This window comes from Phasianus colchicus, chromosome 17, assembly GCF_987193195.1.
Source record: "Phasianus colchicus chromosome 17, bPhaCol1.hap1.1, whole genome shotgun sequence".
Classification (NCBI taxonomy): Eukaryota; Metazoa; Chordata; class Aves; order Galliformes; family Phasianidae; genus Phasianus; species Phasianus colchicus.
Window position 1 is genome coordinate 13,424,976 of NC_143452.1, and position 12,234 is coordinate 13,437,209.

Here is a 12,234-nt window from a genome sequence, read left to right on the forward strand (position 1 = left end):
CGGGAAAGCCCGGGCGGCCACGCGTGCAGAGGCTGTGCGTGCAGGAGACCAGCGGTGCCAGCATGCGGGTGCTGAGCTCGGCTGGGAAGAAGAGCTGGGGGCACCAAGGAGAAGCGGCAGGTGGGATGCGGGCGGGCAGTGGGTGCCGGCAGCGCGGTACTCCGCCAGCGGGCTCCCAGCCGGTGCCGCCGCCCGCGGGTCAGAACCGAGCCGGGGCGGGGCGAACCGGGCGGGGCGGGCGCGGCACCTGCGTGCTGGGAGCGCGGCCCCATCGGCGGAGCCGCGCCGAGCCGAGGCGCTGCTGGGAAGCGCATCCCGCCCCGCTCCGCCCCGGCCATGACCGACAATATCCCGCTGCAGCCGGTCCGGCAGAAGAAGCGGATGGACAGCAAGCACCGCAGCGGGTGAGCGCTCCGCGGAGCGGCTGCGTGAGGCCGGGGCTCCGCTGCATCGCCTCGCCGCTGCCCGCGTCGCGGTTCTGCTCGGGGCCTCTGCGGGGCGGGGGTCGCCGCTGGGCAGCGGTTGAGGGAGCGAGCGAGAGGAGGAGGAGGAGGAGGAGAAGGAGGAGGAGGAGGAGGAGGAGGAGGAGGAGGACGGGGCTGGCGGCCGCTGACAGGTCGCTCCCGGCGCCATTGCCGTGGCACGCCCGGCGCTGGGAAGGATCGTGCCGGGCGGCCCTGCGGAGCCGGGGCTGGAGGAGAACGGGGCCTGCGATTATCGCAGCCCGGCACACGGAGCGGCACGAGCCCACCGCTGGAGGCCGGGGGTCGGCGGGCGCGGAGCTGCGCTGCCGGAGCAGCCGTGTGAGAGCCGGGAGCTGCGGGCTGGTCCGTGGGAGCGGCTCTGCCTGGGAACGGGGTGCGGGGATGTGCCGAAGGTCTCCGGCTGAGCGCTCTGTAACTGTATCAGCGGAAGCAATACAGTAGCGTTAAGCTGGGATGTTGCAGTGGATGCGTTCTGCCGGTGCTTCCAGACAGGAAGCTGAATAAGACGAATGACCCGTTAACGCGATTTCGGTGGGAAATGGCACTGCCTGCAGACGGGTTGGTGTGCATGGGGTATCCGGGTTACCCGGCTGTCAGGTTTCCGTGCAGAACTTGGCTCTGCATTGGATGTGTTTGTAGGTGCGGTGAGTGATGCTAGCAAAATGAAGCAAAGCCTCAAAGGAAATAATGCCTGCTAGAACGAAAGGAAATTGTTATTTCTCCATTGTTTGTTATGGTTTGGGTTGATGGCTTCATTCAGGTTCCTCTAATTGAAGTTATTGTACTTAATAAAGAGTAGTATAATGAATAAACTATCAGCACGGTTTCTGTGAGCTGATGTAGCAGTGTCTGTGGCAGTTAATACTGAGCTGGAAGGTACGTGTGATGCAGCACAGAACTCCCCAGCCCCTGCATGACATGCATTGCTGGCCAGGTTCCACAGGGTGCAGCCACCATGCATTAAATTCAGTGATGTGATTGAAAAGGCTCAGAGAGAAGAGGTAGTGGCAGCCAGAGAAATTTCTCAAAGCTTCTTGAATTTTTTTTTTTTTTTTTTTTTTTGTCAGAAAGTGCTCTGATCTCTGGCACATCTCTACTATGAAGTGGTTGGTAGTGGCTGGCAGTAATAACCTCCACCTAACCTAAGCTGCAGCTCATGGCACCAGACCTCACCTGGTCAGCAGACACACAGATGATGCTTCTGTGCCATCAAGAAATGCTGGCGGCGTGAAGTTGTGAAGGAAGATTATGTGGGATTTTTCTTAATGGCAGTCTGAATAACTTGGCTTTGGGTTTTCTCTTTGGGTATTTGATTGCTTCCTGGGAGCTCATGTCTTGTTTTGCTGATTATGAGGCTGTAATTCAATCAAATGATAGTGTGGGTAGCAAAGCGGTGAGGTGGAGGAAATCCAAAGTATTATTAGCAACTGCAGGAGGAGTCAGCCAGCAGGCCAGGGCAGGTCCTGGGGTCAGGTCTGGGATGGAGTCTGGGGAGCCCTGAGCTGTCATCAGGACCTTTCTTCTGTTTCCTCTGAGAAAAACACAAACAAAGGCACTCGCAAGTCATCTTCGTTTATACATGTGAAAACCTGCTGGTAACCAAGCTGTGAAAGGCTTCATTTTAACATAGCCTGACTGCAGTTTCTAGCATGTCTGCCTTTTTCCCCAGTGGGGGCAACTTCTTAGACAGATTTTGCTGGCTTAGTGTCGTTTGGAGTGAGAAATAGATTTTATTTCATGGACTGAACGACTTCATAGAAATCTCAGCCAAAAAAAAAAAAAAAAAAAAAAAAGGAATAAATGCCCAATTCTCATACCTAATTCTCACACAGGCAGCAAAGGACAGGTGTCATCTCAATGCTGCTTTGATTACAGCCTCAGCTTGTAATGTGCTTTGAAGAGCAGCCAGGGAGGAACTCATACAGTAGCTTTGTGGAGATGAATAATGGTCCAGACAGCTGAGATCTGTGTTAGAGGGAGAAAGCATGTGCCTAATAAACCAATGGGAGTAGTGGTTATCTGTTCCGGAGCATAACTTTCATGTGGGTCTTCCTGTCTGTTGTCAAAGAGTGTGTGTTCTCTGTGCTTTGCAGCTGTACTCCATGAATTCAGCCATATTTCCCAATGGCCTTGCAGTGCTCTGAGAACCACTCAGGATGGCACAAAGGGGTGGACTGTTGGCGGTGTGGCACAGGAGTTCCAGCTTCCCAGGGCTGGGCACTGCTGGGATGTGAGCTGCAAGCTCCCGAGGCACCCCGGGCATCCTTTCAGTGCACAACAGAAGTTTTTCCCTAAATAGCTTATGGTCTCAGTCTGCAATCCTGCAAGGCTTTTTTTGAACCCAGCGAGCTTCTGTGCTCACCGTGCCTCTGCAATGTAAAGAGGCCTTGATCCAGGAATGCGGGAGGGAGAACAGGGAATGAGACTGGGGAGGAGGAGCCTTACAGTCTGTGTGTGTGTGCTCTATGTGTCTGCTTAAAATGGCAAATTCCATTTCCAAGTCAACAGAGGGAGATGGGAGCTCCTGGCCGCCGCCTGCCTGCTGGTGGGTGTGCCAGGGCTGTGCTGTGCTGGGGCAGCACTGTGGGGACACAGCTTGCCCAGCACTGCTGCACGGCTGGTGGCAGGGCATGGGCTGCAGGGCTGGGCAGTGTGCCTGCCTGGTTGGCTTTGTTCGTTTGTTTTCAATATCAATAGGAAACTGTTTACATGTATTTAAAATACTGATATGCAAGAGGCTGGTTTGTAGGTTGCAGGTCCTTAACAGTGTCACCTGTGAGAAACATGGAAATGTCATCTGAGAAATGGGATTGTAGGAATTATTAAATATATGGAATGAGCTTCAGTGCTGACTGGACTAACTCTACTCCAGTTTTAGGAAAATGTGGCACTTTTCCATTAGTTTCGTTGTGCTTTCATAAGCTTTTTTTTCATTTTCTCTCTAAAATGTTTCTCTGTCCAACATGCTGCGTTTATAAATAAGAACTGCTGCTTGGTGATGGCTGTTCATCACACATCTGACAGTCAGTCTGTTGTATTACTGCTGCTTGCATCATCGCTGAGAGTGCATTTCTGTGGTGCTTCCTGTAAGCACGTAGTGAGCCCCGTGACCTTCAGCAGCTCCTGTTCATTTAGCTCCCTGTGCAGGTGAAGAGCCACACTGCCTATAGGACTTGGAGTCTGGGAGGCAGTTCACATCAGAAGAGATGCTTCTGAGCGATTGTCCTTTCCGAGTCCGGGCTTTTTTTGTTTGTCAAGTTGTGATTTAGAATGTGAATAACACAACACAATGACAACTTCTTCTTTTAAGCTGTCTTTGTACACCTTTTCATGTTTGTAAAGGTTTGCCATCCTTGCACGTGGGTGTCCCATGTCTGACATGTAGCACTGCAGCCCAGGAGGGTGCACCCAGACGTGGCTGTCCCTGCTCTGTGCAGGCACTCCATGCCTCTGGGGGTGCGCATGGGCAGTAACAAGTGGTGTTTACTCAGTTTGCAGCATTGGCTGTGTAATACAGAAGGGGTCAGGTAGTGAAGTCATCCTGCCTGCACGTGATCCTGGGTGGTTTGTGGGATGTGCCATTGGTCTGTAAAAGCACTGAGTGCTGCTGCAGCTGCTCCCGTTTGCTAAGGCACCCTGTGAGGACTGAAGACGTGTATGGAGGATTCTCAAACAAAACTTGTGAGCTTAGATATGCTTTCTTCGTTAACGACAGCATCAGAGTTGAAATAAATACAGAGGCACTTGAATATATGTTTTTTTCTTTTCTGGGGAAGACGTCTGAAAGAGTGGTCAGGCACTGCAATGGGCTGCCCAGGGAGGTGGTGGAATCACCAACCATGGAGATGTTCAACATTTAGACGTTGCGTTGAAGGACATGGCTTAGTGAGAACTATTGCTGACAGGTGGACGGTTGGAGTGGGTGACCTTGTAGGTCTTCTCCAGCCTTGGTGATTCTAGGATTCTGTGATCATTCTGTGCTTAAGAGATGTCTGTGTTCTTACCAGAAGCTCTGTTGCTAGCAATGTGCCAGGCCATGCACTCACTGGCATGACTGGTGTACAGGAGTAACTGTTGTCTCTGACATGCTGTACTCTATTGCTCTGCATGCCCAGCAAGGTGCAGCAGGGCAGTCTGTGGGACAGAAGGGGAACAAGGCTGGGGAAAAAGGGAAGGTTAAATGCCATCCTGGGGACTGGTACGTGCTTTTGTTTAGAAAAGTAAGAATTAAAAACATTCTCTCTGGGGATCTCCCTGGACATATGTGAGATAAAGATCAGCCTTCATTGCCCTGCATGCTTTCCAGCTCAGAGCAGTGGGGAGGTGCCTGCTGGGATTCCTGGCTCTGCAGCTAAATGCTGTCACAACGCACAGCTTGGCTATTGCTGGTTGTAGTATTGTTGGTATTAGTTCATTGGTTGGAAGTTGTTTTGTTTTTCTTTTTAACAAATTCCTTTATGTTGCTTAGAAGCCACGTATTAAAAGGCTGCGTAGGAGACTTTGTGGTAGAAATGCTGGGTATTCTTAATTCGAACGTTGATACTTCTGGTACTTGCCTTTGAAAACTTGCTGAGCAGGAAGTTTTTCCTTTGTTTGTCTGATGAGGTCTTAGGTTTGCTTTCCCTGTAATTCAGGACGTTGCGAAAGCTGTGAGTGCAGCAGGGCAGGAATTTCACAAACCTGTGACTTTGCGTGGCAGATCCTTCCATGGCCTTTGTGTTTGTACTTAGAACTGTTATTTTTAGATGGATTCTCAAACCTTATAGTAACACATTGTTTGTACATTAAAATTCCTACAGCACCAAGTGTCTCTGTGGTGAGAATGCTCAAGGAGGTTGCGGCTTCAATTGCAGAACATGTGTGAAATTTTGGGTTGCTTCACTTTTGAGAAGTTACGTTGCACTTCCCTGCCTTCAGAGGTGCTGTCAGTACTGGAGGTTGCAGTGCCCTTCAGGAAGGAGCAGTTGTAAGGGTTCTGCAGTGCTATTAACTTCCTTCTAGACTGACAGCAGTGTAATTGTGTGTAAACAGCTGGGTGGAGCACACTGCCCTAAAGGTGGAACGTCCTGCTTACCTGGTGGGGTTCACTCACCATTTTCATGTACGTTCCAGTCTAAATATTCTGTGAGTTACTGAACTTGACGTGTCTGGAAGTCTGTTTTGGAGGTTTAGATATTGGCTTGACGATCTGCCCAGATGTCTGGAAATCCCTCTGGAGCATATTGGTGAATATCACACTGTAAAAGCTAACAGCTTTTGTGAAGTTGTGAAGTGAAATATCTATTAGACGACAGTAGTGCGCTGCTCAAGCTTCGTCCTATTGTAAATATTTGGATGTAGCTCCTTTTGCTGGTGAGTAGGATCCCTAAAAGAGGCCCAACCTACAGAATAAACAAAGGTAACTGGTTTCAGATGGCTGGAAGGGCTGAGTGGTTCCCACCATAGCTGGAAGCACGTCCTAATGAAGCTGTGAATACCAGCCTTGTTCCAGTGGGCAAAGCCTCTTGTTTGGATTTCCATCATTCTGAGTTCACTGTAGTTAAAACATGAGATGTAGGCTAATCTTGTGCGATTTCCTCCGTTATAGAAAAAAGGAATTTTTTTTCTATAGACCATTGCAATAAAAAAAATTAAATCTGAACATCACCATTTCGTCTGTTATCTATTCAAACTTATTTGAGAGGCAAGTTAATGGTAAAATGACTATTTATCTTAGCTCTTCACCTGCAAAGGAAAAAGAGAACTCCCAATTAAAAGGTACCAAGTTAATAAAATATATTGCTGATGTAAAGTTCGTGAATTTGAGTGTCTCACACCATCATACTGTTTGCTCCATGTTGCAAACAAGTGTTATGATGTGGGTTTTGTACACAGTCATGTGTGGAAGAAAGATTTTTCTCTTGAATTTTCTTAATAAGACAAAGGTCAGTTTGTAGATCTGACCCGCTGGTTGGTGAGGAGGAGAGCTCCTGGTTTAAAGGTGGTTTAATGTGGTGGAAAACAGAAGCAGACGAGAGGTGGCTGATGGAAGATCCTGGGCTGTTTGGCCTGGCAGGTGGAGAGGGCCTGGGGTGTGTGAGAATCGTGGTTAAAGAGTAACTTCTTATTTAAAATCAGATGTTCCTCTCGTAGGTGCTGTGAGTGCTTACGATGCTGTGGGAGAAGAGACCCCAGGCCTCGTACGGTTTGGCTTGGCCATCCAGAGAAGAGAGACCAGAGATACCCCCGCAATGTTATCAACAACCAGAAATACAACTTTTTTACATTTCTCCCTGGGGTAAGTGTGAGGAAAGGTGCTTCTTGTCGTCCTGCCCAACGCTGTGCCCAGTTCCATGCTGTTACAGTAGGCGAGCACAGAAGCAAATGTGTGCCATCTGGTTTGTGTTTGTGCCACGGCAGAACAGCTCCACGTTTAGAGGGGTGATGGGGGGACTGGTGCCTCTCACCTGCCACTGCTGGGGGAGCAGCCTGCTGTGTGGGCTGGGCAGCAGCTCCAGGGTGTCCATCATCCCTGGTGGAGCAGCTGGATCATCCACCCTAACTTCTGGTAGCAGCAGCAGAAACAACTCTGATTCTGCCCACTTTTAATGTCAGAAAGCACATTACTTGTCACTGTCTGGTTGAGTATTAAAACAAGCCAAGCTTTCTGAGTTCATTATCTTCTTCTGATGTCTACAGTGTGATTTTTTGCAAACCAAGTCCTGCAGCTAATGATGTTGCTGTTTGCTATGAATGTCTCTTCGTGTGGAGATAGTCAGAAGTTTGTTTTGTTTACCAAAACAAAATGACTTATTTGTGGTAATACTTGGGCCTATGGCAGTGTTATCCAGGATGGTATCCAGGATACCAGCAGCCAGGAAGAGTGGGTTGATATTTAGAAAAGTGTTTCCAGGAGTACTTTAAGATTACCCTAAGTGGGCATGTATGTACTGGAGAAACAAGCAGGAATGTTTCAGAACATTAGTGTGACTTGTATAACTTCTAAACTCTGTTACTGACCTCTTTTCTCTTTTTTTCTTTTTTTGTTAGGTGTTATTTAACCAGTTCAAATACTTCTTCAACCTTTACTTCTTGCTCTTGGCCTGCTCTCAATTTGTTGTTGAAATGAGGCTTGGTGCACTCTACACGTACTGGGTTCCTCTGGTAGGTGATCTGAGGTTTATTTATTTAAGAAACTTTCCTTTTTTGACACAATTTCTTTTGCTGCCTTTCTCCAGGCTGTAAGCCTGTACCTCAAATCACTTAGTTAGCTGACTGTTTCAGGCCCTGCTCTGCACATGTCTCATAGATGGCTGCTCTGGCTTTAGGCGCTGTTTTATACAGCTGGCCCTGGGGTGGGAGGTCTCTGCCTCTACCTTGTTCATCAGTGGGATGCCAGCAGAGACAGAGCTCTCAAGCACTGCACACGGCGACTGCAAAGGCATCAGGATAAAGCGTATGAAGTGGTGAAGTAAGTGGGGACCAGAATAAATGCATTGCCCTGGTGATTTGTGTGTTGCTCACAGCTTCTCCAAAGGCAGGGTGTGCTGGTGGAGGGTCTGTGAGGGCATCTGGCCCTCCCAAGGAGCCCAAGCACTGGGAGCCCAGACCAGCCTGGTTACTGCAGCGAGGGACCAAAGGGCACCTCTCTGAAGTGACCTTAAAGAGTGGCCATATGCGCAATGGAGGCAAATTATGCTCTCCTGCCAAACAGTTTGACCTGCACTTTAGGCGTAGGTCAACAGACGATTCATGGGTTAACCACATTGTGAAAAACAAATGAGAGAAACCTGAGAAACAGCCCTGCGTGGAAAATAACTGCCATGTTGTAATACCAAAAGCATATATATAAATATAGAGGGACAAACGTGTGTAGCCTCATACCTGTTCAAAGTGCAGATTCTCTTTCCTTCCTCTAAACGTTTGCCCTTTTCTTTTGATAGCCACATGTTTTGCCTGATCAAAGGAAATCAATAATAATCAGTTTTGAAGCAGAAGCTCATATGCTGTCAAAGGATGTAATGAAGAATAGCTGTGTGGGGCTGTTAGATCTCTGAACTGCACTGCATGAGCCAGTCAAAACTGGCAAATGCTTTCATATAGGTAGCTGTATTTTTTCCCAGCTTTTATCCAAGTGCAACTGTTATTTCTCTCTTTATGTAAATATCTTTCCTGCTGCACTTCAGCCTATAGTGCTGCAAAATAACTTTGATTCAAAAGTGCCTCTGATCCGACTGCTGCTCAGAGCAGAAAGCAACTCAGGTTGGGTTCCCTCACCTTCCTGAGCTTTGAAAATTTTCGAGCTTCGAAATCTTTTTTGCTTTAAAGAAACATTAAAAAAAATCAACTGAGATTTGATCATGAAAGCACAGTGCTCTCAGGCACTATTTGTTTGCTGTTTTGTGAAATGGTTGTGGTAAAAAACCCATGGTTCTATTAAGAGCAGGTGGGATGAGGAGGGGGCAGAGGGAATTTTTTCTTGCCTTTTAGGCTTCCAGAACAGTGAAATCCTTGGCCTAAGTCCAAAAGGAGAAAAAGTGCAACTTGAGGACTCGGCTGCTAAGGCTCTGTTTGTGTCAGTGCCTGGATCGCGCTGCTTTCTCCCTCAAATTAGTACTTAAATTGCGTTTGCAGTGTGAATCCAACAGGAATTTCACCAGATCCTATCCTACAAGTACGCAGGAACTCCCTTTCTGGTTTTGTACAGGCAGTTGTGACTTGTCTGTGCCAGGTGAGCAACTGGGGTTTGGCTCAGGAGTGGCCAGAAAGCAGCATAAGAAAAGTCTTTGTTCACCACTGGCTGCTAGTCCCAGGGCTGGGGATAGGATGACCTGTGTGATGGCATGGTGAGGCTGCACATGTGGGAATATTTTGAGGTCGTTATTTGAAGACTCTTCAAGCAGCTAAAACATAAGCTGAAAATAAAATTCCAATGTTTTTTTTCTTTTTGAGAAGAAGGTAGGAATTTCTAGCTAAGCACACGGATGCAGATTGCACATAGGAGAGACATGTTCACTGCTTTCTCAGTTTGTTGGCTACCGGAATGAAAACTTCTGTGGCTGTGCAAAACAGCACTGTGGGGTGCAATGCCTCTCTGAAAAGGTTGTCTGATGGCTTCCTAGTTTCAGCATTTGCAAAAGCAGCACTGAATGCATTAAAAAAAATAAAAATAAATAGCCCTTCCTTGGACTCTGCATGTACAATTTTAGTTAAGGAAATCAGACAGATGTGTTCTCAAGTCTGATCTCTACAGGTGATCCTCATCATTCTCCATGTGCCAGAAACGTTGCTTTTATTTGTGGCAGGAACTTTCCCTCTCAGTTAATGAATGGCATTGCTACTGATGAGTATAGTGCGTGGCGCCTGTCAGAGGCAGATGCCTTTTCTGCTGCCTTTCCATCCACTCTTTCCCCTGTTCTCTTTCAGGGATTTGTGCTCGCCGTTACCGTCATCCGAGAGGCTGCAGAGGAGATCAGGTGTTACATGCGCGACAAGGAGGTGAACTCACAGATCTACAGCAAGCTCACAGGGAGAGGTGAGTGCTGGGTGGGCTGCGTGGGGCTGTGCTGGGAGCTGCATGGCCCAGGCACTGCTTGGCTGCCTGCAGGAGCTGCCCTGGGGCTCACCATGCAGCCTGCAGATGCTTCCATGGAGCTTCCACGCGGCTGACGGAAGCTGCGTACTCTCAATATTCTCGATTCTGGCATAGGCCAAACCTGTTCTCCAGGTTACTGTTCCTTCTTGGTAGATTTGAGTAACCAAAGGAAATGAAATTCCTGGGGTTCGGAGGTGCTTTTTTTTCAGGGAGCCTACAGAGGGGAGGGGAATCAACTCTTTGAAAGGGTTGAGAACTGCAGGATGAGGGGAAATGGTTTTAAGTTGAGGGAGGGGAGATTTAGGTTGGATGTCAGGGGGAAATTCTTTACAGAGAGAGTGGTGAGGTGCTGGAACAGCTGCCCAGAGAGGCTGTGGATGCCCCATCCGTCCCTGGAGGTGTTCAAGGCCAGGTTGGATGGGGCCCTGGGCAGCCTGGTCTAGCATTAGATGAGGAGGTTGGTGGCCCTGCATGTGGCAGGGGGTTGGAGATTCATGATCCTTGAGATCCCTTCCAACCCTGGCCATTCTGTGATTCTGTGCTCTTCCCAGAAGGGAAACATGTTTTCTTTTCTGCAGAGAGAAGCGGTGCAGGAATGGAAGGAGGGAGGCAAATACTGCAAGCATACAGTAGGATGAAGCAGGCTGTAATAGATGCATGCTCTTTGGGCTGCTGCTGTTCTCCTCATTTTCTCCTGTCCTTCCCCTGCCTTTGCTTCTTGCTTGGTCACAGTATGGGTGAGAGAAGCAGATATACGAACAATTCCTATAAACTAGCAGTTCATATTCCTTGATAGCAACAACTGTGTGGCAAAGGAAATGAGGAGGATCCACAGGGTCAGATTATTTGCGCAAGCATTTAACCAAGAAATTAAGCCTCAGTCTGTGAAACTGTCAGAAGCTGCTTTCTGCAAAAGGAGTTTCAACATGTGAGGGTGGAGGTGGGCCATGTGGCTGTGCCTAGTGCTGGGAACCTTTCCAGCATGCCTACTGCAAACCATAGTTCAGTGCAAGCACTCTGTCCTGATGGAGCTTGTATGTGCACTTGTTATGTTTCAGGTGAATTGCCTGACATGCTGACACACTCCATCCCTTGCTGAAATGCAATACTGGTTGAGTTTCACAGTTCTTCTGTGACATGCATCGTGCAAGCTTTTTGCTAGGGGAGATTGTGTGTGCTGTTACCACACCTTCTGTATGTTTCTGTAAGCAGTGACAGATGTAGTTCCTCAGTATTGATAATATCTTCTCTTATTTTGTTTGCATCTTCTTTAGCCCCTTCGTCCAGCAGTGAGGAATGCAGAGCCCTCGCCTCCATGAGCGCAGGCTGCAGCTCTGGCTGCCTCTGCCTGTTGTTTACGGCTCTGTCACACATAACAAAAGCACTTGAATTCTCGTTTGAAACACTGAATGCTGCCTTGCTGTAGTGGCTGCTAATACTGTGACAGTGTTGGTGACGCCACGGCTTTGTTTCTAAGAAGGGAATTAGCTGAATTTAAGCAACTTTTTTTTTATTATTTTCAAGTGTCTTTGCTATAAAAGTTTACACCTCTGAAATAAGATGCAGTGCACGAGGTGTGTTAGAAGTGCACAGCTTCCAACAATTGCACTTTAAAAGCAAGTTTTTTTTTTTTTTTAAAGTGATTGCTTAAGGCTGTGTATATTTCACATGCTGGGAATTATGAGACATCTCCAAACTGGGGAATCTGAATTTCTGAATATTAAATCCTCTTTTAATAACATGTTCTTACTACAACACTTAAAATGCTTGGCAACCAACAAAAGCCTCACCCGAGAGGGGTATACTACATCTATTTAAAAATATAAAAGAGTTGCCTTCTGGATTCTATTCAATGATCTATAAGGGGCCTGACCTCTCCTTTAGTTCTTTTCATATTGCTATTACGTTTCCCATGAATGATTTCCCTTCCCCCAGTCCTTTAACTTCTCTAATTTTGTGAAAGAACCCAAGGAGGATTGGCAGCTGGGCAGTGGTTGGAAATCCTAAGCCACTTTGTTTGTTATTAGCACACGGTTGGTGTAGAATCAGTAATGAAAGCCTCAAGCGGCGTAGGTTAGAGTAGGAAAACCACAGAAACTATTTGTGATTATCAAGTTGGCTGGGGAGCAAAGCCATTTTCTGTCTCGTGCGAAGTTCAGCGTCTGTCAGTAGTCG

At 47.8% G+C, this 12,234-nt stretch overlaps 1 protein-coding gene across 1 annotated transcript in view; it reads left to right on the forward strand.

Annotated features, from left to right (window-relative positions):
• Positions 1-300: 300 nt before the first annotated feature.
• Positions 301-12,234, forward strand: part of ATP9A (ATPase phospholipid transporting 9A) — a 49,827-nt gene continuing 37,893 nt past the window's right edge. Inside the window, exons 1-4 of the mRNA XM_031616042.2 lie at positions 301-404; positions 6,618-6,762; positions 7,515-7,628; positions 9,891-9,999. Of these exons, the coding sequence (XP_031471902.2) occupies positions 337-404; positions 6,618-6,762; positions 7,515-7,628; positions 9,891-9,999 (436 nt within the window). The 5' untranslated portion in view covers positions 301-336. The remainder of the gene's footprint in view (positions 405-6,617; positions 6,763-7,514; positions 7,629-9,890; positions 10,000-12,234) is intronic.